General features: G+C 42.7%; 1 protein-coding gene across 5 annotated transcripts in view; it reads left to right on the top strand.

Annotated features, from left to right (window-relative positions):
- Positions 1 to 17,038, top strand: part of ITGAM (integrin subunit alpha M) — a 55,527-nt gene extending 38,489 nt beyond the window's left edge. For 2 of the 5 annotated variants that reach the window (XM_034988795.1, XM_034988798.1), the window contains 18 exons: positions 3,688 to 3,828; positions 3,919 to 4,131; positions 7,787 to 7,917; positions 8,012 to 8,175; positions 9,147 to 9,301; positions 9,398 to 9,529; positions 9,709 to 9,782; positions 10,011 to 10,152; positions 10,248 to 10,370; positions 11,122 to 11,201; positions 11,470 to 11,553; positions 11,869 to 11,944; positions 12,447 to 12,554; positions 12,750 to 12,833; positions 12,988 to 13,101; positions 13,187 to 13,288; positions 13,528 to 13,638; positions 14,074 to 17,038. In XM_034988795.1, the coding sequence (XP_034844686.1) occupies positions 3,688 to 3,828; positions 3,919 to 4,131; positions 7,787 to 7,917; positions 8,012 to 8,175; positions 9,147 to 9,301; positions 9,398 to 9,529; positions 9,709 to 9,782; positions 10,011 to 10,152; positions 10,248 to 10,370; positions 11,122 to 11,201; positions 11,470 to 11,553; positions 11,869 to 11,944; positions 12,447 to 12,554; positions 12,750 to 12,833; positions 12,988 to 13,101; positions 13,187 to 13,288; positions 13,528 to 13,638; positions 14,074 to 14,145 (2,106 nt within the window). In that variant the 3' untranslated portion in view covers positions 14,146 to 17,038. The remainder of the gene's footprint in view (positions 1 to 3,687; positions 3,829 to 3,918; positions 4,132 to 7,786; positions 7,918 to 8,011; positions 8,176 to 9,146; positions 9,302 to 9,397; positions 9,530 to 9,708; positions 9,783 to 10,010; positions 10,153 to 10,247; positions 10,371 to 11,121; positions 11,202 to 11,469; positions 11,554 to 11,868; positions 11,945 to 12,446; positions 12,555 to 12,749; positions 12,834 to 12,987; positions 13,102 to 13,186; positions 13,289 to 13,527; positions 13,639 to 14,073) is intronic. The other 3 variants (XM_034988796.1, XM_034988797.1, XM_034988799.1) reach the window with 3 other exon arrangements.
- Positions 17,039 to 27,198: the final 10,160 nt, after the last annotated feature.

Raw genomic sequence — 27,198 nt, 5'->3', positions numbered from 1 at the left:
CTGAAGCTGTTTCAAAAAATAGAAACGGAAGGAAAGCTTCCAGACTCATTCTATGAGGCCAGCATTACCTTAATCCCCAAACCAGGCAAAGACCCCATCAAAAAGGAGAATATCAGACAGATATCCCTGATGAATATGGATTCCAAAATCCTCAACAAAATCCTAGCTAATAGGAGCCAACAATACATTAAAAGGATCATCCACCATGACCAAGTAGGATTTATCCCTGGGATGCAAGGGTGGTTCAACATTCACAAATCAATCAGTGTAGTAGAACACATTAATAAGAGGAGAGAGAAGAACCATATGGTCCTCTCAATTGATGCAGAAAAAGCATTTGACAAAATACAGCATCCTTTCCTGATTAAATGCTTCAGAGTATAGGGATAGAGGGAACATTCCTCAAGTTCATAAAATCCATCTATGAAAAACCCACAGCGAATATCATCCTCAATGGGGAAAAGCTGAGAGCCTTTCCCTTAAGATCAGGAAAACGTCAAGGATGCTCACTCTCACCACTATTGTTCAACATAGTACTAGAAGTCCTAGCAACAGCAATCAGACAACAAAAAGAAAATATATTCAAATTGGCAAAGAAGTCAAACTCTTTTTTGCAGATGACATGATACTTTATGTGGAAAACCCAAAAGATTTCACCCCCAAATTACTAGAACTCATACAGCAATTCAGTAATGTGGCAGGATACAAAATCAATGCACAGAAATCAGTTGCTTTCTTATATACTAACAATGCAACTGTAGAAAGAGAAATTAGAGAAATGATTCCATTTACAATAGCACCAAAACCATAAGATACCTCGGAATAAACCTAACCAAAGAGGTAAAAGATCTATACTCTAGGAACTACAGAACACTCAATGAAAGATATTGAAGAATACACAAAAAGGTGGAAAAACATTCCATGCTCATGGATTGGAAGAATAAACATTGTTAAAATGTCTATGCTACCCAGAGCAATTTATACCTTCAATGCCATTCCGATCAAAATTCTAATGACATTTTTCAAAGTGCTGGAACAAACAATCCTAAAATTTGTATGGAATCAGAAAAGACCCCGAATTGCCAAGGAAATGTTGAAAAAGAAAAACAAAGCTGGGGGCCTCAAGTTGCCCAATTTCAAGCTATTTTACAAAGCTGTGATCACCAAGGCAGCATGGTACTGGCACAAAAACAGACATATAGACCAATGGAACAGAAGAGAGAACCCAGATATGGACCCTCAAGTCTATGGTCAAATAATCTTCGACAAAGCAGGAAAAAATATGCAATGGAAAAAAGACAGTCTCTTCAATAAATAGTGCTGGGAAAATTGGACAGCCACATGCAGAAGAATGAAACTTGACCATTCTCTAACATCATACACAAAGATAAACTCAAAATGTATGAAAGATCTCAATGTGAGACAGGAATCCATCAAAATCCTAGAGGAGAACATAGGCAGTAACCTCTTTGACATCGCCCACAGCAACTTCTTTCAAGATACATCTCCAAAGACTAGTGAAACAAAAGCAAAAATGAATTTTTGGGACTTCATCAAGATAAAAAGCTTCTGCACAGCAAAGGAAACAGTCAACAAAACAAAGAGGCAACCCACAGAATGGGAGAAGATATTTGCAAATGACACTACAGATAAAGGGCTGGTATCCAAGATCTATAAAGAACTTGTCAAACTCAACACCCAAAAAACAAATAATCAACTCAAAAAGTGGGCAGAAGATATGAACAGACACTTCTCCGAAGAAGACATACAAATGGCTAACAGACACGTGAAAAAATGCTCATCATCATTAGCCATCAGGGAAATTCAAATCAAAACCACATTGAGATATCACCTTACACCAGTTAGAATGACAAAAATGGTCAGGGAAAGAAACAACAAATGTTGGAGAGGTTGTGCAGAAAGGGGAACCCTCTTACACTGTTGGTGGGAATGCAAGTTGGTACAGCCACTTTGGAAAACAGTGTGGAGGTTCCTCAAAAAGTTAACAATAGAGCTACGCTATGACCCAGCAATTGCACTCCTGGGTATTTACCCCAAAGACTCAGATGTAGTGAAAAGAAGAGACATATGCTCCCCAATGTTCATAGCAGCAATGTCCGCAATAGCCAAACTGTGGAAAGAGCAGAGATGCCCTTCAACAGATGAGTGGATAAAGAAGATGTGGTCCATATATACAATGGAGTATTACTCAGCCATCAGAAAGGATGAATACCCAACTTTTACATCAACATGGATGGGACTGGAGGAGATTATGCTAAGTGAAATAAGCAGAGAAAGTCAATTATCATATGGTTTCACTTATTTGTGGAACATAAGGAATAGCATGAAGGACATTAGGAGAAGGAAGGAAAAAATGAAGGGAGGGAAATCGGAGGGAGAGATGAACCATGAGAGACTATGGACTCTGAGAAACAAACAGGGTTTTAGAGGGGAGGGGGGAGGGGGGATTGGTTAGCGGGGTGATGGGTGTTAAGGAGGGCACGTACTGCATGGAGCACTGGTGTTATACGAAAACAATGGATCGTGGATCACCACGTCAAAAACTAATGATGTATTATATGGTGACTAACATAACATAATAAAATTAAAAAAAAAAAAAAACCTAAAAAAAAATGTCTATGGCACACAGAGCAATCTATACCTTCAATGCCATCCTGATCAAAATTCCAATCACATTTTTCAAAGTGCTGGAACAAACAATCCTAAGATTTGTATGGAATCAGAAAAGACCCCGAATCACCAAGGAAATGTTCAAAAGGAAAAACAAAGCTGGGGGCATCATGTTGCCCAATTTCAAGGTTTAAATACCTTTATTGGACAATGAGTGAGGCCTTTTTAAATGGTGTGTGGGGCAGAAATCAGATTGTAGTGAATCATGTCTTGACATTTCCTGCACTTTTCCTTCCTAGAACTTGGCCCACTTTGAAATTGCCAAATACGTCTCCCTATTTGTCTGTTACTGTTTCCCTCTGCTCTACCCTGCTCCATGGAGAGCCCTGGAAAGCACTGTGTTTCCACTACCCAGCCTCATGCTTAGCAAATAGCAAACCTTTGTTGAATGAATGAATGAATGAATGAATGACTAAATGGATGAGTCTTGTGGATGAATTCTACACATTGACATCGAACGTATTTTTGTTTTTTGGAACATACTTAAAAATTATTTTATTTATTTTTTATTTTTTAAAAATTATTTTAAAAGGTAGACAATACCTCTCAATATTATGCAAAAAAATTCCTGTAGCAATAGTTATTTTTACCTAAGCCAGTTGTTTCCTTACTAGCCAGACTGTCAACTTTGTATTTTTTACCCCCCTAAAGACTTAACAATATATTGCAAAGGTATTCTGTATGCTCTTACAGGCTTTTCTGTGTAGTTTCCAATTCAAATTCTTTGCTATACTAATCATCTCTCTGGAACACCATTGTTGGTAAATCCTCAGCCACTGCCCATCAACTCTATAATATTTTTCTTTATTGTAGTACATTCTTTATTGTAGTACATATTGAATGGCAGTACATTCAAATGAGAATCTGAATCATACAGAAAATCACATCTGCTTCCAAGTGCTTTCCCCAGCTGGTACGATTTTTCCTCACAGAGAGAAAACACTCACACTTTGATTTTGGTGGCAAGAGATGTGATCCTGGACTCATCTCTTTCAGATTGGCTCCTACTTTGGAGCCTCCCTCTGCTCTGTGGACATTGATAATGATGGCAACTCTGACCTGGTCCTCATCGGGGCCCCCCATTACTACAAGCAGACAAGGGGAGGCCAGGTGTCTGTGTGCCCCTTGCCTCGAGGGGTGAGTGATTATTGGAGCCTGGGCAGAGTGGGGCCTGGGTGTGGGGTGGGGGAGTTGCCCTGGTTGGGACTTGACACTCTTTTTATTCAGCAGAGGGCTAGGTGGCAGTGTGGGGCTGTTCTCCACGGGGAGCAGGGCCACCCCTGGGGCCGCTTTGGGGCAGCCATGACAGTGCTGGGAGATGTCAATGGGGACAAGGTGACAGATGTGGCCATCGGGTCCCCAGGAGAGCAGGAGAACAAGGGTGCTGTCTACCTATTTCATGGAACCTCAGGACCGGGCATCAGTCTGTCTCACAGCCAGGTGAGGTCGGGTCACTGTCCCCATCATGACAGTAACCTCTTTGTTGATCTGTCCCTTTCTCATTCAACATCCCCACAGCTGCCAGATCAGTTCTCCCAGTACTACTTTTCAGCACCTTCAAAAGTAATAACACACTTCATAGAAATTCTTACCACAACTATAGGAGGTGCATGGGGCATCACCATCCCCACTTTACAGATGAGGAGATTAAGGCTCAGAGGTGGTAAATGGCCAGCTGGAAGTGTTGGGATGTAGGCATTCCTTTCTTCTGAATCTCAGTCAGTCTTGGTAGGGAGACCAATAGTCCTGGTTTGTTCAGATCTGTTGTCCTGGTTTTAGTACCGAAAATAAGAAGAACCTTGCTCTTAGTTTAATGTTTTGCTCTTGCTCTCTTGAAATTCTTAATTTTTGAACAAGGTGTTCTGCACTTTTTTGGGGGGGGGGTACTGGATCCTGCAAATTATGTAGCCCATCTTGATGGTTGGTCACTTGAAATCTTGGTCACTACAACTGGTTTCCTCTCTAAAATGCCTCCCTGTTACCTGCTAGATGGAGTCCACTGTTGGGAGGGACTCCCACAGTCTGGTTCTTTCCCATCACTGACAGCTGAGGCCATCTGGTCTTCTGCCCTTGGGTCTCTGGCTTTTTTCCAGCTTCACATTTTTCTTAAGTCTTTTTTCTCTCTGTCCCTCCATAGCTCCTGCCAAATCCCTCATGCCAGAGGTTCAATCCTATCAACACACTGAAAGCACCTGAAGGTTTTAAAAAAACACAGATACTTAGGCCCTGCTAGTAAGGGTTCCAATTTAATTGGTCTGGGGTTGGTGTCCCAGGTATCAGTAGAGTTTTCCAGCATTTTATTTAGAAAAATTTCAAATTTACAGCAAAGTTGAAGGAATTGTACAACGAACACCCATATATTTGCAACCTAGAATCTATAATGAACATTTGACTACATTTATGTTATCACAGATCCATCCTTTTATTCATCCTATTTCTATCCATCCATGAGTCCATCTTGTTTTTAATGCATTTCAAAGTTACAATACCCTTAACTACTTAAGCAGTTAACTAGAATTCACTAGTTAGAATATTTAGTTGGATTTTCTAGTTAGATATATCTAGTTAGAATATCACTAACTAGAATTCAATATTTGCTTACTGTTGTTTTTAAGATAACATTTACAGACAGGAAATGCACAAATCCTTTGCCATCCAATGATTTTGACAAATGCATACACCTGTGTAACCCACATTCCTATCAAGATATAGAACATAATTACCACTCCAGAAAGTTCCCTCCTGCTCCTATCCAGTCAATTTCTGACCCTGCTCTATTCCAGAGGAAACTGTTCTGATTATTTTCCACCATAGATTAGTTTTGCCCATTCTAGAACTTCATATAAATGAAATAGTATACCATGTAGGCTCCAGTATTTTATTTATTTATTAAATTTATTTATTTATTTATTTAACATTTTGTATCTTTATTATTTTATTATTTTTTTCTTCAAATTTTTATTTAAATTCTAGTTAGTTAACATACAGTGCAATATTGGTTTCAGGAGTAGAATTCAGTGATTCATCACTTACATACAACACCCATTTCAGTATTTTAAAGACACTTGCTAGTTGCTGCCAGGGCTAAGAACCACTGTCTTACTTCTCTCTGCATCATAGAGCCTCTTTCCACCATTGTGTGAATATTATAATTAGGCCTTTTTTCACTGACACCTGTTGCTTCTCTGTGTAAATGGGGTGTGAAGGCTCTGGTTTTACTTTATTTTATTACAAAAACTTGACATACTTGTATAAATTTATCAATCTAAAGTAAGCAGTGAAAGCCCTAGTTCCCTCCCCTTATTTGCATCATAACTCATCCTGCAAAGGAAAACAAGGGTAAGGGGAGTGTGCTTTTTATGTACACACACACACACACACACACACACACACACACCCACCCCAGACCCAGGAATCAAAAACAAATGCAGGGGCACCTGGGTGGCTCAGTTGGTTAAGCGACTGCCTTCGGCTCAGGTCATGATCCTGGAGTCCCGGGATCGAGTCCCGATCGGGCTCCCTGCTCGGCAGGGAGTCTGCTTCTCCCTCTGACCCTCCCCCCTCTCATGTGCTCTCTCTCATTCTCTCTCAAATAAATAAATAAAATCTTTAAAAAACAAAACAAAACAAAACAAAAAACAAATGCAAAAAAGATCATTCTATCATTTTCTACTGTTCTACTATCCTATCCTGTTCCGTTGTTTGTATTTTTTCTTGCTTTTTCTCTATGATTAGGGATGAGAGTGGTCAGTGTTTGGATAAGTAAGCATATTGTGGATCTCCCAACATTATACCTAATTACAAAACAGAACTTCCTCCCAACAGAATACCATACATTTTTCTCAAAAAACTTTGAGGTATAATGTACATTCAATAAACACACAAATCTTAAGTGATGAATTTTCACATATCTGTGAAGCTGAGTAAGCACCATCTAGATTAAGGCTTAGCACATTCCCAGCATCTCATGCTTCCTCATCCTTCCTTTTAGTTGACAGTCACTTTTTAAAAAATTGTGATAAAATATACATGACATAAAATTCACCATCTTAACCATTTTTAGGTGTGCAATTCAGTGGCATTAAGTGCATGACAAAAATCACTTTTAAAATTTCTTTTTAATTTATTTGGCTGTTATTCTCACAGTGTTATTCTTTTTTTTAAATTTAAATTCAATTAGCCAACATATAGTACATCATTAGTTTCAGATGTAGTGTTCAGTAATTCATCAATTGCATATAACACCCAGTGCTCATCACATCACGTGCCCTCCTTAATGTTACAGTGTTATTCTTGCATATAAAGAGTTAAAATTATTATTATTTTTTAAAGATTTTATTTATTTATTTGACAGAGACACAGCGAGAGAGGGAACACAAGCAGGGGGAGTGGGAGAGGGAGAAGCAGGCTTCCTGAGGAGCAGAGAGCCCTATGTGGGGCTCGATCCCAGAACCTGGGATCATGACCTGAGCCGAAGGCAGATGCTCAACCGACTGAGTCACCCAGGCGCCCCAAGAGTTAAAATTATTCTTAAAGTATCATTATGAAAATAACAATCACCACACTCACACTGTGACTTCCTCTTCATTTTCTCTTGAAACTTTCTTGCAGCTCTTTCAATCATTCTCCATAATTCCCAATGACATGATTATTTTGTTGCTTTTTCATTATTGTTTTAGCATTGACTCCCCATTATGGGGGACTGAGTTCTCTTTCAGAGAGCTTGCCACCTAGGAACTTTTGCCCTCTTGCTCCACTCCTTATATTATATGAGAATTTTGGTAAGATCAATATTCAGTGTTTGCATTATCTTGACCATGTAAATGAGATTCAGCTGAGTCAAATAGCACGCTATGTCACTTCTTTCCTGTAAAACTTTGTTTTTCCTGGAAAACCTAGGTAATTGATGGAAACTTTGAATGTCATCTCAAGGCTGTGGTCTAAAGCTGCATAGTTGCCCTAATTCCTTGAGAAGTTGTAGGAGATGAGACTTGAGTGGAGCCCAGACAATATGTCCTTGGGTCACTCTGGGCAACTGAGTTACACACTTCCATATTCTTTCCCACACCCTTTCTCTCCCCTTTTCTGCTCTCAGCGGATTCAAGCCTCCCAGGTCTCCCCTGGGCTCCAGTATTTTGGTCAGTCACTAAGTGGGGGCCAGGACCTCACAATGGATGGACTGGTGGACCTGGCTGTGGGGGCCCATGGGCAGGTGCTGCTGCTCAGGTGAGAACTTCTTTTAGAGCACACCAAATATCTTCCCTTTAAGGAATGGCTTTCTTGCCTGAAGGCCCTTAATAGCCCTCTGGTGTCCCTACAGATCCCAGCCTGTGCTGAGACTTGAGGTGACCATGGAGTTCACACCCAAGGAAGTGGCAAGGAATGTGTTTGAGTGTCATGAAAAGGTGGAGAGAGGTCAGACTGCTGGAGAGGTCAGAGTTTGCCTCCATGTCCGCAAGAACACACGGGACCGACTAAGAGAAGGTGAGGCTGGGTAGGTAAGCCTGAAAGGGTTAAATGACTAGCGGCATTGATGGGTGGCCCACTTCAGTCTTCCCAGCCTTCTGGCAGTTCAGAGCAAACTTCCAGACAGGCTCTGACAGTCTTTTCCAAGCTTGGCTGGAGTGCAGTCACTTTCCTGGCTGGGTGGAGAGGCCCCCACCAAAAAGTGAGTATGTGGCACTCCCTTACTCTCTCAGTTCTCCAGAGCAGCAATGGCCCCACACCTATGAACCAACCAGGATTTTTTTTAAGCTCAAGAGATAACTCATTTAAAGGGGCAGTTGAATTGATGAAGCTAAACACAGATTCATAAAACATTCAGACATGCATTTTATCACAACTAACTTGACTTCCTCCTTATCTCTATTCTGAAAAAATAACATTGTGCTTGGTGTGAGGAATAGTAATGGTGGTACTAGAGAGAAAAGGGGAGGAAATAAAATTAGGTTTCTAGCAGTAATCTTACTGGGCTGAGGAGACAGCAATCAGTTTGGGGCAGCCAGTGTGGAGAGTAGAGACATCAAGATTCTCTGCCAAATCAAAGCAGGATACATATAAAGGAAACCATACCATAGTATATTATACCAATGTATAAAACATTATACATTGTACCATACCAAAGCATAAACTGATGAAGACCAAAGTTAAAAAAGTTAAGAGCAGCCAGGAAAATATAATTTTCTAGTATGTGACAGAATAGCTACCATTTATTGAGCACTTGCTATGTGGCAGGCACTGTGCTAAATGCTTTATGGATACTATTTCATTTAATTTTCACCACTGGGAAGGTACAATTACTATTCTCAATTTAAAAATAAGGAATGGAGACTCAAAGAGGTCATATAACATGTCCAAAGTCATATGGCTGGAGAGCAATAGAGCTGGGCCTCAAACTCATGCTTGTTTGACTCCAAAGCTGGGCTCCTCACCACCATGCTGCCCTGTCTCCTCAGGAGAGATCCAGAGCAATGTTACATATGACTTGGCTCTGGACCCACGTCTCCCACATCCCCGAGTTGTCTTTGATGAGACAAAGAACAGCACACGCAGACAGACAAGGATCTTGAAGCTGAATCGAGAATGTGAAACCCTAAAGCTACTGTTAGTGGTGAGCAAGGGTTGGCCACACTTCTGGGTCCTCCAAGCATGGTGTGGGCTTGGGAAGCTGAGGAGGGCACACCCTTAAACCCCTACTATCTCTCAGTATTGTATAGAGGACTCAGTGACCCCCATCATCCTGCACTTCAACTTCTCTCTGGTGGGGGAGCCCATGCCCTTATTCAAGAACCTCCAGCCAGTGCTGGCTGTGGATGCTCAGAGACACTTCACAGCTTTGGTGAGTCCTCAAGTTGGGGTCCTGCAGGGGCATGGAAGGGACCAGAGGCCAAGATCACTGAAGCACATTTTATTTCATTTCACATAATTTTATTTCAATATTTTATTTTATTGTTTCATTTCACATCATTTCATTCTTTCCTTTCCTTTCATCATATTCTTTTTTTCTTTTTTTTGTAGTTTCCCTTTGAGCAGAATTGTGGCAGTGACGGCATTTGCCATGATGACCTCAGCATCACCTTCACTTTTATGGGGTGAGTTTCTTTTCCTCATGCTACCTGCAAATCTGCACTACAACCTGGTGCTCTGTTCTTCCCCTGGCCCCTGAGGGAGCCTGGCACAGAGCAGCTGCTTCAGGGTGTTTGTGTGGCTGCCCCATCCACTGTCTTCTCTCTCCAAGTGTCTGTGCCTCCTTCCCACCAGGGCAGATTTGCCACATGGAAGCCCTCAGCATCTCATGGCCTGGCTTGTTCTTCCCACAGCCTGGACACCCTGGTAGTGGGTGGTCCCCGAGACCTCAATGTGACACTGACTGTGAGAAACCAGGGCGAGGACTCCTACAGGACTCAGGTCACTGTCTTCTACCCACCTGGCTTGTCCTATCGGAGGGTGTCAGTGGCCCAGGTAGCCAAATTCTTCTCAGGCTCTGTCTGACTTTGCTTTCCCTGTCCCTGCAGGGGGGGCTTGATATTACTACCTTTGTCTCCCTTGCCTTCCAGAAGCAGCTCTCATGGCAACGTTGGCGCCTGACTTGTGAGGCTGATGACTCCATCAATGGGCCTGAGCGCTTGAAGAATAGCAGCTGCAGCATAAACCACCCCATCTTCCCAAACTCCTCAGAGGTCAGGCTGCTGTCCTCCTGTTTTCTCTTTTGTTTTCTTCTGAATTCTTCTCTCTCTCTCTCTTTTTTTAAGGTAGAGGCTCCTTTTTTTTTTTAAATAGTTTTATTGAGATATAATTCATATACCAAAGAATTCACCCATTTCAGGTACACAATTCAATGGCTTTTAGTATGTTCACAGAGTTACACATTCATCATCATGATCAATTTTAGAATATTTTATTACCTCAAGAAAAGACCATGCTCTCTTAAGCCATCAGCTCCAGTCCTCTCATTTCTTCAAGCTCTAGGCAACCAGTAATCTATTTTCTGTGTCTAGATTCACCTATTCTGGATATTTCATAGAAATGGGATTATACAGTATGTGGTCATGTTTTCCAGGATCATCCATGTTTGCAGCATGTATCAATACTTCATTTCTTTTTACTGCTGAAAGTAGTCTGTTATATGGATGCACCCCATTTTATTTATCCATTCTCTAGTTGATAGACATTTGAGTTGTTTCTTCTATTCTTTTGACTGTCTCTCTTTTCTTTTTTTTTTTTAAAGATTTTTATTTATTTGACAGAGACACAGTGAGAGAGGGAACACAAGCAGGGGGAGTGGGCGAGGGAGAAGCAGGCTCCCTGCAGAGTGGGGAGCCCGATGCGGGGCTCCATCCCAGGACCCTGGGATCATGACCTGGGCCGAAGCCAGACGCTTAATGACAGCCACCCAGGTGCCCCGACTGTCTCTCTTTTCTTTAACTCCAGGTCACTTTTAATATCACATTTGGTGTGGAATCTGATGCTTCCTTTGGAAACAGACTACTCCTCAAGGCCAATGTGACGAGGTGTGCTATGCCCAGCTTCCCCGCTTTGAGGTTCCAAACCCCTGCCCAGTGTGGACCACTGCCCTCTCCCCACTGGTTCTCCCTTCAGCTCACTTATTTATTTATTCATTCATTCAATAAATACTGACTAAGCATCCACCATATGCCAGGCATTGTACCCAGTGCTGCTGGTGGGACAGCAATGGACAAGACATCTGTGGTTCCTGCCCTTACAGAGATTATAATTTAGTGGAAAAGATATACAAGAAAGCTCTCTGTTTCCCTTCAGTGAGAACAACACAACAAGGACCAACAAAACTGAATTCCAGCTGGAGCTGCCTGTGAAATACACAGTCTTCATGGTAGTCACCAGGTGCTGGCTTCTAGGGCTTTAGCTCTGCCTTTACCAATGGGCGGCCCATTGTGTATTTGTGTGTATGTGTGTCTAGCATATGTGTGCATGGGTGTGTATTTGTGCATGTATGCACGTGTGTGTGTGTGCATGACCCAAGCTAGCACATCCTGTGTGTCTGACACACATGGCCCCCTACACACCATCCCACTGTCACCCTCACAGGGCAGCATTACCCATGTGTCTGTTTATTCCCTAACACACTTAGCCCAAGACCCCTCCCAGGACACCTCTGAAGTCCTGACACCTCCTGTACTTTCTTCTTTCTCCCATCAGCCATGAGGTCTCCACCAAATATCTCAACTTCATAGCTGCGGAGAAGACCAGCCACACTATAGAGCATAAGTATGAGGTGGGTAGCTGAGAAGGAGACCAGAGAGGGAAATCAATGTGAGGGGAATGCAATAATGGGAAATAATGATGGGAGACATGCATCAGATGCCTTCTATGTGCTGGGCTCTGTTCCAAGCTCACTCTCACCCTGTACACACACAAGCGCACACACACACAAAATTAACTCATTTTATCATTACAATGACTCTTTGAAGGAGGGACTATCATTATTTCCAGTTCACAGATGGAACAACTGAGGATCAGAGAAGTTAACAGAACATGGCCATGGTCTCAGCACTAGTAGTGGAAGAGCCACTACTTAGTACCAGTCTGGCTCTGGAATGTGTGTTTAACACCTACACTCTTCTGCCTCCCAGAAAGCATCAAGAGGCAGGCTGCTAGGGTCTTTGAGCCTTATTTAGTTGTATTGGGCTGTCAGGAGTGGGGAGCCTGATTCTAGTTGCTGGTGGGAGCAGAAAGGCCAGAGCTCTGATATCTACCACCCTCCTCCCACTGTGCAGTTCAACAACTTGGGGCAGAGGAGCCTCCCCATCAGTGTGGTCTTCTGGGTGCCTATCAAGCTGAACCAACTGACTGTGTGGGACAACCCCCAGGTCACCTTTTCCAAGGTAAGTCTAGCTGGCCTTGAGGAGTGACCCAGTTCCTACGACCACAGCCCTGGTCTTTCCTAAAATCTCTGTTTCCTCTGTTAGATTTTGGAGCCATTTTGACCCTTTCCTGGACCTTGGCCATTTCAATCTCCTTGAGGGTGGACCCATGAGCCCTCAATTCCCTCCCTTCTCACAGTGTTTCTCTTTCCTTAGAATCTCTCCAGCACATGCCACACCAAGGAGAGGGACCCTCCTCTCTCTGACTTCCTGGTGGAGCTTAAGAAGACTCCGGTTGTGGTGAGAATAAACCTAACCCAGCTTTAGGACCATGTGCATACTCAGCACTGTTCCCTTGTTGGTGCTGAGTACCATCTGTCAACTGAGTGGGCTGGGTGCATGGACGTTTTCTGTATCCAGCTTAGTCATTTCTCCCCTCTGCTCCCTCCCCCAGAACTGCTCCATTGCTCTCTGCCAGAGAATCCAGTGTGACATCCTGTCCTTTGGCATCCAGGAAAAAGTCAATATCACTCTCCAAGGCAAACTTTCGTTTGACTGGTATATCAAAGTATGTGAGGGCCAAGGCTCAGCTGGGCACAGACATGATACTTCAGGGGCCCACGTGTCCAGCTTCCATCCTCTCTCTCCCATAGACTTCAACAAACTACCTTCAGGTTGTGAGCACGGCAGAGATCTTATTTGATAATTCGAAGTTTGCCCTGCTTCCAGGACAGGAGGCATTTCTGAGGGCCCAGGTATCTGTCTCTGACCCAGAGGGACTATTGGAGGGAGGAAGGGAGGCTGGGCTTGTGGAGATCTCTAGGTAAAGAGATAGAAAGAGACAAAGGAGGAGGAAGAGGAGAGGAAGGAGGAGTGAGGGCAGAGGGAGGAGTTAGTCATTGGGTTCAGGGAGTTCACAAGGTCTGACTGGGGAACCCCCAGAAATCTGAAGTTCATCATCTCCCCTGATGTACCCTCCCTCCCACTGCCACAGACAGAAACCAAAGTGGAGCCAAATGAAGTGCACAACCCTGTACCACTTATAGTGGGCAGCTCAGTGGGGGGGCTGGTGCTTCTGGCCCTCATCACCGCTGGACTGTACAAGGTATCCCCTTTTCCTGTCTGCTCCCCTCTCCGTTACTGCTTCTTACCCAGCAGCTCATTACTGGCTTTGACTCCCACCAAGTCACAGAGTCTGTTTCTTCAGCTATAAAATGAGAGTATCAATACCATTTTTGTGACGGTAATCAGGTATTAACCCAATATATGTAATGCACTTAGAATGGCCCCTGGTATAGAATGACCACTATATAGGTATTAATTCTTCTTCTCCTTCTTCTGTGTTTTATTTATTTTCTCTCTTTCCTGTCTCTAACATCAATGCCATCTCTTTCCCTGCCCCATGTTCCCCAGGTCTCTTTACACTCTGCCACATTATTCTTTGTGCCTCCTGGTCCTTCTGTCTCCCCTCCTGGTCTGCATGGCCTTCACCAATTCCCTGGCTTTGGTAGTCCTTACTACTTTGTCTCTGCCTCCACAGCTCGGCTTCTTCAAACGGCAGTACAAGGACATGATGAGTGAAGCTGGTCCCGATGCTGCCCAGACCCAGTAACAGCTCCTTCCCCATTGAGTGGCCTCTCCTGCAGCAATTAGGACATTGGTTAGACCAACATGCAGGTCCCCAGGCTGTTGGACAGATTCATCTATTAGGAGAGTGGGGTGGTAGCATCTTATTCAGGAAAGAACAGCTTGGACTTCCATTCATGTTTGTGTATGTTTGTATAAGTGTGTGTGCAAGCATGTGCATGAGTTGTGTTCATGACTCAGATGTCTCTTGGATGGGGTTGAGTGCCTTCAGTACAACTTCTCAGGCAGAAGGGAAATGCTTGGGTTTCCTCATGTGTGGGTTAAGGTGCCATTGGACCTTCCTCCTGACAGAGGTGACGGCAGCTTTTGTGGGTGAACATAAAGGGAATGCAACAGATTCTGCTCCTGCTGAGGGAAGAGAGACTTCCTTTCATGGGTGAGGACACAGACGTGCAGGAGCCTGTGCAGCTGGATGGAGACCACATTGGAAGAACCATGGTGGAGCCAGGATCTGGTCAGCCACCAGGAGCCTGTCCACCCATTCTACACTTGAGCTATATAAGTCCAAGGAGCAATGGCGCACCTCCCTTTATCTATGCATTTACTTATTATTTTAAAGTTATTTTTATTTTTATTTTTGGATAGATAAACCTGTCCATAGTACAAAAATCAAAAGATGTGCAAGCATGTGTGGTGAAGTTTCCCTTCCATTATGGTCCCCCCAGCCATTCAAGTCCCTCATAAGGGGCTGTCAAGGTTGTGTGTTTTGGGGTCTCTTTCACAAAGATTCTAGGCATATGCAAACACAATCACAAATACAAGCTTTTTTACACAAATGGTAACGGATATATTATTTATACTGTTCGGCATCTTGCTTTATTCATTAATATAGCTCAGATGTTTTATATCAGACAAAATATTTTTTCATTCTTTTATACGGCTGCATAGTATCCCTTTGTGTGGGTAGATCATAATGTATTTAACCAGTTTCCTTTTGATATGTTATTTCCAACCTCTAGCAATTATAAACAATGGTGAATTAATAAATTGAATATATGTCATTTTTGCATATGTGTAAAGATAATTTATAGGATATATTCTCAGAAGTCTGAGTTCTCCCAGAAGCAAACCCAAGATAAGAATTTGAGTCAAAGAAGTTTATGTAAGACTGGCCCCAAGAAATAGGGGAAAGATGTAAGCTAGGAAGGAAAGTCATCCAGAAAAGGCTGTATTTTCAAGAGACACTACTGTGAGCCCCTGGAGCATAACCCCATTGGGAGTTCTGGGAGACAGAGTAGAATGCAAACCTCAGCATTGTCCCACTCAAAGACAGAAGGAACTGGAGTATGTATACAGTTGACCCTTGAACAATGCTGGGATTAGGGGCACTGATCCATCATGCAGTTGTAAATCCATGTATGACTTTTGACTCCCCAAGAACTAAGCATTACTGATAACATAAACAGTCAATACCTAATTTGCATGTTGTATGTATTATATTATGTATTCTTATAATAAAGTAAGCTGGAGAAAAGAAAATGTTATTAAGAAAATCATAAAGAAGAGAAAATACATTTGTAGTACTCTATGTATAGTTACTGAAAAAAATCCACATATAAATGGACCTGTGCAGTTCAAACTTGTGTTGTTCAAGAGTCAACTGTACACCAATTCCCTGGCACTTCTGACCTCACCTGAATGAGGACAGAATGGGGTCTGGTGGCCAAAGAGATAACAGGTTCTGCTAGTTGTAAGTCTGACAGATGAGCCTATGCTCCTTTGGCAAGGTCCACAGGGATCCAGGCCCGGCACTGGCAGCACTTGCTACCAAGGGTGTGTAAAGTTTAGATAGCTGTTTCTAGATAGCCTTCCCTCCTCAGGGGAGCACATCCGGTGCCCATTCTCCCATACCTTTGCCAATGCAGTAACCATGACTCTGGCCTTAGTGCACAGTGTAATTTTCACCCCAGTCCTGCTAAGTAGCCACCACTTGCTATTTAATAATACCTAAATTTCACTTATGAGAAAACTGAGGCTTAGAGAGATCACCCCAATTGCCTGAGGTCATACAGATAGGAATAGAATGGAGCTGGGATTCAAATCTGGCTCTGTCTGCTTCCAAAGCTTTTCTCTTTTACTGTCCTGATGGCTTTTGAGGAATGGCCCTGTGGCAGGGGCAGGCACAAGGGAGGTGTGGGGAGACAGTGGCTGTTATTTAGATGTTATAATATTAGGTGAACCATATGAAATTGCCAACATGTTTGTTGACAAAAATGGCAATTTCATGGGGCTCATCAAAATATAGACAATCATGGCTTAGATAGACATCTGTTCCAGGATAAGAACAGAGATGATAGGAAGGAGGGAGGGCTTATCCTGCTTGGGAAGGTGTGGGAAGGGTCCCTAGGGGAGGCAACACCTAACTCAAGTAGGGGCAGGACTGTTCCAGTCAGAGGCAGCACAGACAGGGCTAAAGTGTGGGCAGGAGCTTGGGCAGATGTACTTAGTAAGCCAGAGTGAGGAGTTTCAATTTTACTCAAAGTGCAATATGATGTTATTAAAGGGTGACTAATAAGACAATGGTCCTTTGTATCCTTGGGGGTGCCATAGCGCATGTCACCTCTGGATGAGTCTACACAATTTCCTCTTCTGACTTCAAAATTTGTTAAAAATGTTTTTCTACTTCCTTAAGTTGAAAGATAAAAGACCTTAATGTCTCCGAAGTTCTTAACTGACCCAGGAAAGGGGAGGGCCTCTGTATTTGCAGGGGCCTGTCTTTGAATGGACAGTTAAGGTCCTGTGGGCTCAGAGTCCACATTTACATCATTGAGTTGGAAGCTTGTGCTGAATTCAGCCAGATAGGAGTTTTATGATGGGTTTGAAAATAAATAATTTCTAGTGACAAATTACCCTAGCATGACCACAAAGTTACTAATAAACAGGGCCATAAATCTCTCATGATAAGCAGTCAAACCCAGGAAAATTTGCTCTTGTTTTTACTTTTTGGGGTCCCTTGCTTCAGAATAAATAGATCCCTTCAGTCTCTATCCTCATTTTCTTATTTAGGAATAGGGTTCTTATCTGGGCCACCATGGAAGATCATTAGAATTATGACCCCCATGCCGAAGAAATCAGAGAGGCAGACAAACCATGAGAGACTCTGGACTCTGGGAAACAACTGAGGGTTACAGAGGGGAGGGGGGTGGGGGGATGGGGTAGCCAGGTGATGGGTATTAAGGAGGGCACGTGTTGTGATGAGCACTGGGTGTTATACACAACTAATGAACTGTTGAACACTACATCAAAAACTAATGATGTACTATATGCTTACTAACTCAACATAAAAAAAAGAGTTATGACCCCCAGTGAATTGGTCTCCTTGTGTCCCACTCATTTGCAATGGGACATTGCTGCTCTTTCCGTCAAGTGGAGGGGCCTATCTCTACCACCTGGAATATGAGCTGGTCTTGTGTCTTGGTTTGTCCAATAGAATGTGGTGGATTAAGGAATGTATGGGAGTTCTAGAGCCTAGGCTTAGAAGCACTACAGCTTCTGCTTTCACCTTCTCAGAATCCTGAGACCACCATCCTGAGACCCATCTAGTTCATTAGAGAAAGAGCAGCCACAGTGGGGAGATGACTAAGGCTCTCAATTGACAGCCAGCACAACTGCATGCTTGAGGCCATCATGGGAGTTCCATCCCAGTCCACCATCTGATGACTGCAGCCACAGGCAAGCCCAACAAAAGAACTGCCCAGAACTGTGAGAAATAATAAATTGTTCATGTCTTCTGCCCATTTTTTGACTTGATTATTTGTTTTTTGGGTGTTGAGTTTGAGATATTCTTTATAGATCTTGGATGTCAGCCCTTTGTCTGTAGTGTCATTTGCAAATATCTTCTCCCATTCCGTGGGTTGCCTCTTTGTTTTGTTGACTGTTTGAAGACATACAAATGGCTAACAGATAACATGAAAAAATGTTCATCATCAATAAAATCTTTAAAAAAATGGGGCATCTCGGTGGGTCAGTCATTAAGCATCTGCCTTTGGCTCAGGTCATGATCCCAGGGTCCTGGGATTAAGCCCCGCATCAGGCTCCCTGCTCAGTGGGAAGTCTGCTTCTCCCTCTCCCACTCCCCCTGCTTGTGTTAGCGCTCACTAACTCTCTCTCTGTCAAATAAATAAATAAAATCTTTTAAAAAAATTAAAAAAAATGTTCATCATCATTAGCCATCAGGGAAATTCAAATCAAAACCACATTGAGATATCACCTTACACCAGTTAGAATGGCAAAAATGGACAAGGGAAGAAACAACAAATGTTGGAGAGGTTGTGGAGAAAGGGGAACCCTCTTACACTGTTGGTGGGAATGCAAGTTGGTACAGCCACTTTGGAAAAAAAATAGAGCTACCCTATGACCCAGCAATTGCACTCCTGGGTATTTACCCCAAAGATACAGATGTAGTGAAAAGAAGGGCCATATGCACCCCAATGTTCATAGCAGCACTGTCCACAATAACCAAACTGTGGAAAGAGCTGAGATGCCCTTCAACAGATGAATGGATAAAGAAGATGTGGTCCATATATACAATGGAATATTACTCAGTCATCAGAAAGGATGAATACCCAACTTTTGCATCAACATGGGTGGGACTGGAGGAGATTATGCTAAGTGAAATAAGTCAAGCAGAAAAAGTCAACTATCATATGGTTTCACTTATTTGTGGAACATAAGGAATAGCATGAAAGACATTAGGAGAAGGAAGGGAAAAATGAAGTGGGGGAAATCAGAGGTGGAGATGAACCATGAGAGACTGTGGACTCTGATAAACAAACTGAGGGTTTTGGAGGGGAGGGTGTGGCGGGATGGGTTTGCTCTTTGATGGGTATTAAGGAGGGCAGGTATTGCTTGGAGCATTGAGTATTATATGCAAACAATGAATCATGGAACACTACATCAAAAACTAATGACCTACTGTATGGTGACTAACATAACATAATAAAAAGAAATCTGTTTCCCTGTGGTACAAAACATTTCTTCAGTACTATATAGTATCTGGCTATATGTAACTACTTCACATTTTCTTTATTTCCCACCTGTGGGAAATATTATTTAGTGATTCATCACATATAATTCCCAGTGCTCATCATAACAAGTACTTCACATTTTCTATATCTTGAGAGAATGAATATACAAATGGGTAATGGACAGTCCATCATTGAAACAGAACTCTGACCCACAATCTGCAGTAACCAGCCCAAGAAACCCACCCATTAACTACAATATTCAGACCAAGAAGCCAGCCTGCCACCTGTAAGTCAGACTTGTAGGAAGTCACATCTTCAGCAAGTGGTCCAGGAAGCCAAACAATAACACCTGTAATAATTAGCTCAAAATGAGCCACTGGCCTTGATTAATAACTAATCTTTGTCCTTGGATCCAACTTAGGACCAACCAGAGAAAGCCAAATATGCTCCCCTAACCAATCACAGGATGTCCTGCTTCTAGTTAACCAGCTTCCAGCTTCCCTGAGCCTCCAGCCTCCAGGCAAGGCACACCTAAAGACTTCCTCTTTTATATGATAAAGCTTATCCATTCCTCTTTGCCTGTCTTTGGGTATCCGTCAAAATGCAAGTGATAGTCTAGCAAGCGACTTTCTTGCTAGAGCAAGTTCTGAATAAATAGTCTTTGACTGAACAGGCATTTTATTAGTTTTCATTTATTTCCACAATCCCCTGGTCCGGTTACTGTGATAAAAAGAAAAATAAACACAGCCATCTCCTTTCCAGTTTCTCTGTGGGCATTCCCATTTTGGCACAGACTTTGAACAATTGCTGAAATCAGTCCCCTAATCTGCCCTCATCCCTTGCTGTCCATTGAAGTTCCAGGCCCCTCTGAGTAAACAAAAATTGAATGCATAGATTGCCAGTTTCTGCCATATGTACATTTGCCTGTTGAGAATAATCCAGCTACCAAGCCAAGACCAAGATATAGAAGTTGAGCCTGAAGACCCAGCCTTACTCCTACTCTCTGGAATTCTCCCTCCCCTAATTCCCACAAGAGTCTCCAGCCTAGCCTCTCCCAGGTGTAGTCCCTCTTGGCCCATGTTCTCTCCAAGACAGTAGATGCCTGCTGTTCTGTGCTCCCACCCTACCTTCCTAGGACACCTTGCTCTTTCATTTTGCCCTAAAAGGAAATTGAGATTAAATGATTCTATAATCACTAGATGCTGTATGTTCCCCTCCCACATTCCTCTACAAGGATCAAGAACAATTTCTCTATGTTGAATGTGTTGGCTGCTAGTTTCACAGCTGCCCCATTCTCTGGAGAATCATCCTTGGCTGAACAGGAGCAGTTTCTATCCCTGGGTGTGGGGAGAAGGTGGAAGAATGGCCAGTGGTCAATGACTAATGGACACAGCAAGTACCACAGACCAGACCTTGGTCTCAAAGTGGGGCCCATTCTGGGATGCAATTCCTGTTCCAGAGCTCCCCCTGGGATCAGGCTGAAGCTAGATTCCAGTCTCATTATCATTTAGCTTTTTTCTCTGCTATATCCTGCTTCCCTCATCCCCTTCTCTTAAGAGCCTCCTTCAATAATCATTAGCCCCCAAATTCCCATCTCAGACTGCTGCTAGGAAACCAGACCCAAGGCAATGGCCACCCTAAAGAATGTTCTGGACCATTTTTTTTTTTTAATTTGCAACCACCTTTTATAATGGGCACCTAGTTCTTTTTTTATTTTATTTTATTTTTTTAAATTATTTATTTCTTTGAGACAGAGAGAATGAGCGACAGAGAGCATGAGAGGGAGGAGGGTCAGAGGGAGAAGCAGACTCCCTGCCGTGGAGGGAGCCCGATGCGGGACTCGATCCCGGGACTCCGGGATCATGACCTGAGCCGAAGGCAGTCGCTTAACCGACTGAGCCACCCAGGCGCCCCTTTTTTTTTAATTAAAAAAATTTTTTTATTCTTATGTTAATCCCCATACATTACGTCATTAGTTTTAGATGAAGTGTTCCATGATTCATTGTTTGTGCATAACACCCAGTGCTCCATGCAGAATGTGCCCTCCTCAATACCCACCACCAGGCTAACCCATCCTCCCACCCCCCTCCCCTCTAGAACCCTCAGTTTGTTTTTCAGAGTCCATCATCTCTCATGGTTCGTCAACCCCTCCAATTTCCCCCGCTTCATTCTTCCCCTTCCGCTACCTTCTTCTTCTTTTTTTTCTTAATATATATTGCGTTAATTGTTTCAGAGGTACAGATCTGAGATTCAACAATCTTGCACAATTCACAGCGCTTACCAGAGCACATACCCTCCCCAGTGTCTATCACCCAGTCACCCCATCCCTCCCACCCCACCCCCCACTCCAGCAACCCTCGGTTTGTTTCCTGCAATTAAGAATTCCTCATATCAGTGAGATCATATGATACATGTCTTTCTCTGTTTGACTTATTTCACTCAACATAATACCCTCCAGTTCCATCCACGTCGTTGCAAATGGCAAGATCTCATTCCTTTTGATGGCTGCATAATATTCCATTGTATATATACCACATCTTCTTTATCCATTCATCTGTCGATGGACATCTTGGCTCTTTCCACAGTTTGGCTATTGTGGACATTGCTGCTATAAACATTGGGGTGCACATACCCCTTCGAATCCCTACTTTTGTATCTTTGGGGTAAATACCCAGTAGTGCAATTGCTGGATCATATGGTAGCTCTATTTTCAACTTTTTGAGGAACCTCCATACAGTTTTCCAGAGTGGCTGCACCAGCTTGCATTCCCACCAACAGTGTAGGAGGGTTCCCTTTTCTCTGCATCCCCGCCAACATCTGTCATTTCCTGACTTGTTAATTTTAGCCATTCTGACTGGTGTGAGGTGGTATCTCATTGAGGTTTTGATTTGGATTTCCCTGATGCGGAGCGATATTGAGCATTTTTTCATATGTCTGTTGGTCATTTGGATGTCTTCTTTGGAAAAATGTCTGTTCATGTCTTCTGCCCATTTCTTGATTGGATTCTTTGTTCTTTGGGTGTTGAGTTTGATGAGTTCTTTATAGATTTTGGATACTAGCCCTTTATCTGATATGTCATTTGCAAATATCTTCTCCCATTCTGTCGGTTGTCTTTTGGTTTTGTTGACTGTTTCTTTGCTGTGCAAAAGCTTTTTATCTTGATGAAGTCCCAATAGTTCATTTTTGCCCTTGCTTCCCTTGCCTTTGGCGATGTTTCTAGGAAGAAGTTGCTTCGACTGAGGTTGAAGAGGTTGCTGCCTGTGTTCTCCTTTAGGATTTTGATGGACTCCTGTCTCACATTGAGGTCTTTCAACCATTTGGGGTCTATTTTTGTGTGTGGTGTAAGGAAATGGTCCAGTTTCATTCTTCTGCATGTGGCTCTCCAATTTTGCCAACACCATTTGTTGAAGAGACTGTCTTTTTTCCATTGGACATTCTTTCCTGCTTTGTCAAAGATGAGTTGACCATAGAGTTGAGGGTCCATTTCTGGGCTCTCTATTCTGTTCCATTGATCTATGTGTCTGTTTTTGTGCCAGTACCATGCTGTCTTGATGATGACAGCTTTGTAATAGAGCTGGAAGTCCGGAATTGTGATGCCGCCGGCTTTGCTTTTCTTTTTCAACATTCCTCTGGCTATGCGGGGTCTTTTCTGGTTCCATACAAATTTTAGGATTATTTGTTCCATTTCTTTGAAAAAAGTGGATGGTATTTTGATGGGGATTGCATTGAATGTGTAGATTGCTCTAGGTAGCATTGACATCTTCACAATATTTGTTCTTCCAATCCATGAGCATGGAACATTTTTCCATTTCTTTATGTCTTCCTCAATTTCTTTCATGAGTATTTTATAGTTGTCTGAGTACAGATCCTTTGTCTCTTTGGTTAGATTTATTCCTAGGTATCTTATGGTTTTGGGTGTGATTGTAAATGGGATCGACTCCTTAATTTCTCTTTCTTCTGTCTTGTTGTTGGTGTATAGGAATGCCACTGACTTCTGTGCATTGATTTTATATCCTGCCACTTGACTGAATTCCTGTATGAGTTCTAGCAGTTTTGGGGTGGAGTCTTTTGGGTTTTCCACATAAAGTATCATATCATCTGCAAAGAGTGAGAGTTTGACTTCTTCTTTGCTGATTAGGATGCCTTTGATTTCTTTCTGTTGTCTGATTGCTGTGGCTAGGACTTCTAATACTATGTTGAATAGCAGTGGTGATAGTGGACATCCCTGCCGCGTTCCTGACCTTAGGGGGAAAGCTCTCAGTTTTTCCCCATTGAGAATGATATTCGCTGTAGGTTTTTCATAGATGGCTTTTATGATATTGAGGCATGTACCCTCTATCCCTATACTCTGAAGAGTTTGATCAAGAAAGGATGCTGTACTTTGTCAAATGCTTTTTCTGCATCTATTGAGAGGATCATATGATTCTTGTTCTTTCTTTCGTTAATGTATTGTATCACATTGATTGATTTGCGGATGTTGAACCAACCTTGCAGCCCAGGGATAAATCCCACTTGGTCGTGGTGAATAATCCTTTTAATGTACTGTTGGATCCTATTGGCTAGTATTTTGGTGAGAATTTTTGCATCCATGTTCATCAGGGATATTGGTCTGTAATTCTCCTTTTTGATGGGGTCTTTCTCTGGTTTTGGGATCAAGGTAATGCTGGCTTCATAAAATGAGTTTGGAAGTTTTCCTTCCATTTCTATTTTTTGGAACAGTTTCAGAAGAATAGGTATTAATTCTTCTTGAACTGTTTGGTAGAATTCCCCTGGGAAGCCATCTGGACCTGGGCTTTTGTTTTTTGGGAGATTTTTGATGACTGCTTCAATTTCCTTAGTGGTTATAGGTCTGTTCAGGTTTTCTATTTCATCCTGGTTCAGTTTTGGAATGTTCTGAATATGTCTGTGAAGTCCATTTGGTCCAGTGTGTCATTTAAAGTCTTTATTTCGTTGTTGATCTTTTGCTTAGATGATCTGTCCATTTCAGTGACAGGGGTGTTAAAGTCCCCCACTATTATTGTATTGTTGTCGATGTGTTTCTTTGCTTTTGTTATTAATTGCCTTATATAATTGGCTGCTCCCATGTTAGGGGCATAGATATTTACAATTGTTAGATCTTCTTGTTGGATAGATCCTTTAAGTGGGATATAATGTCCTTCCTCATCTCTTATTACAGTCTTTGGTTTAAAATCTAATTTGTCTGATATAAGGATTGCCACCCCAGCTTTCTTTTGTTGTGCATTAGCATGGTAAATGGTTTTCCACCCCCTCACTTTCAATCTGGGGGTGTCTTTGGTTCTAAAATGAGTCTCTTGCAGACAGCATATCGATGGGTCTTGTTTTTTAATCCAATCTGATAGCCTGTGTCTTTTGATTGGGGGCATTTAGCCCATTCACATTCAGGGTAACTATTGAAAGATAGGAATTTAGTGCCATTGTATTGCCTTTAAGGTGACTGTTACTGTATATTGTCTGTGTTCTTTTCTGGTCTCTGTTGCTTTTAGGCTCTCTCTTTGTTCAGAGGACCCCTTTCAAGATTTCCTGTAGGGCTGGTTTTGTGTTTGCAAATTCCTTTAGTTTTTGTTTGTCCTGGAAGCTTTTTATCTCTCCTTCTATTTTCAATGACAGCCTAGCTGGATATAGTATTCTTGGCTGCATATTTTTCTCATTTAGTGCTCTGAATATATCCTGCCAGTCCTTTCTGGCCTGCCAGGTCTCTGTGGATAGGTCTGTTGCCAATCTAATGTTTCTACCCTTGTAGGTTACATCTCTCTTCTCCTGAGCTGCTTTCAGGATTTTCTCTTTGTCTATGAGACTTGTAAGTTTTACTATTAGATGTTGGGGTGTTGACCTATTTTTATTGATTATGAGAGGGGTTCTCTGTGCTTCCTGGATTTTGATGCCTTTTTCCTTCCCCAAATTAGGGAAGTTCTCTGCTATAATTTGCTCCATTATACCTTCTGCCCCCCCTCTCTCTTTTTTCTTCTTCTGGGATCCCAATTATTCTAATGTTGTTTTGTCTTATGGTATCGCTTATCTCTCGAATTCTGCCCTCGTGATCCAGTAGTTGTTTATCTCTCTTTTTCTCAGCTTCTTTATTTTCCATCATTTCATCTTCTATATTACTGATTCTCTCTTCTGCCTCATTTATCCTAGCAGTTAGTGCCCCCATTTTTGATTGCACCTCATTAATAGCCTTTTTGATTTCTACTTGGTTGGATTTTAGTTCTTTTACTTCTCCAGAAAGGGTTTCTCTAATAACGTCCATATTTTTTTCAAGCCCAGCTAGTATCTTTAAAGTGATGATTCTGAACTCTAGATCTGACATCGTACTAATGTCCGTATTGAGTAGGTCCCTGACAGTCGGTACTACCTCTTGTTCTTTTTGTTGAGGTGATTTTTTCCGTCTTGTCATTTTGTGCAGAGGCGAATAGATTAATGAGAGAACAAAATGCTAGCAGAGTAACAACGTCCCCAGAAAATATACTCTAAACAAATCAGAAAAGACCTGAAGCGGTGGGAAAAGAAAGGGAAAGAGAGAAAAAAGAAAAAGAAAAAAAAAAGAAAAAGAAAAAGAAAAAAAAAGATAAAGATAAAAACAAAAACAAACAAAACAAAACAACAACAACAACAAGAAAACCAGAATGTGATCAAATATGATCAGGCTGGTATATAGATCAGTGCCACACACTAGATTTGGGATGTATTTTGGTCTTTTAGAAGAACGTGCCTCCCAAAATTTTAAAGAGAGAAAAACTTATATATGTACAAAAATATGGGTTGATATGATGAAGGGATGGAATATGACTGTAAAGATGGAAATTATAAAAAATTTTATAAAAGGAATTGATAAGAAGTTGTTTGAAAAAAGAAAGAAGAGGATTTAAAAAAAGAAAAAAAAAGGGAGAGAATGTGATCAGGCAGGGGAATAGAAAACACCATATATTAGAGATTTAGGGTATATTTTAATCTGTTAGAAGAAACTATCTCAAAATTTTAAAGAGAGAACAACTTGTATATATAAGCCAAAAATACAGGTAACTACTATGAAGGGATAGAATATGACGCTAAAAATGAAAAATAAAAATGTTTTTTTTTAAAAAAGGGATTGATAAGATGTTGGTTGAAAAAGGGAAAAAGAAAAATTCAAAAAAAAAAAAAAGAAAAAAAGACAGTTAAAAAAAAATTAACTTTGAAAGACTAAAGAATCGTGGTAAAAAAGCCATGAATTCTATGTGCAGTAGTCCCCTAGCGCTGGAGTTCTGCCGTTCTCATTGATCGGTAAACTTGGTCTTGGCTGGCTGTTCTCACTGATCTTCTGGGGAGGGGCCTGTTGCCATGGTTTCCAAATGTCTCTGCCGGAGGCGGAATTGCCCCGCCCTTGCCCCCTCCCGGCTAAGTCATCTGCTCGGGTTTGCTCTCCGGGGCTTTTGCTCCCTGCGAGCTTTCCCTACAGCTTTGGAGGCGGAGAGTGAAAATGGCGGCCTCCCAATCTCCGCCCCAGAGGAGCCGAGAACTCGGGGCCCCGCTCCTCAGTGAGCCCCCAGAGAAAAGCCGTCAGTCACTCCCGTCTCCCCGGTCTCCGGCCGCACTCCGTGCTCGCCCGGCCTGTGACCGCGCGTTTCTATCTCTGGCACCCGACCCCGGGTGGAGTCTCCAAACCCAGCAGATCCCTGCGATGCACTCCCGCGCGGCTCCTCCCGGGGGAGGAAGGTGAGTCTCCCCGGATCTGCCGCTTGCGGGGTCCCTGCTGGAGGAGCAGTGGCCCGGCTGTGCCGCGGATCACGGTTCATGGCCACCCCGAGCTGAGAGCCCGCGCCTGGGCTCCGCCTCTGCAGCCGGCTTCCCTGCTCCGTTACCTGGGAGCGCTGCCGCACTCAGGCACCCCCGGTCTTTCTGTGACCCCGAGGGTCCTGAGACCACACTGTCCGGAGGGTTCCACCCCCCGCTCAGCCACCAGAGTGACGTCCCTCCGCGGAGCAGACTTTTAAAAGTCCCGATTTTGTGCTCCGCGGCTCTATCACTCGCCAGAAGCGGCCGACGGAGGCCCC

This window comes from Mirounga leonina, unplaced genomic scaffold (genome assembly GCF_011800145.1).
Source record: "Mirounga leonina isolate KUSES-001 unplaced genomic scaffold, KU_Mleo_1.0 Mir_454, whole genome shotgun sequence".
NCBI classification, from domain to species: domain Eukaryota; kingdom Metazoa; phylum Chordata; class Mammalia; order Carnivora; family Phocidae; genus Mirounga; species Mirounga leonina.
The sequence above is the reverse complement of the archived record's forward strand: the minus strand, read 5'-3'. Positions and strand labels throughout refer to the sequence as shown.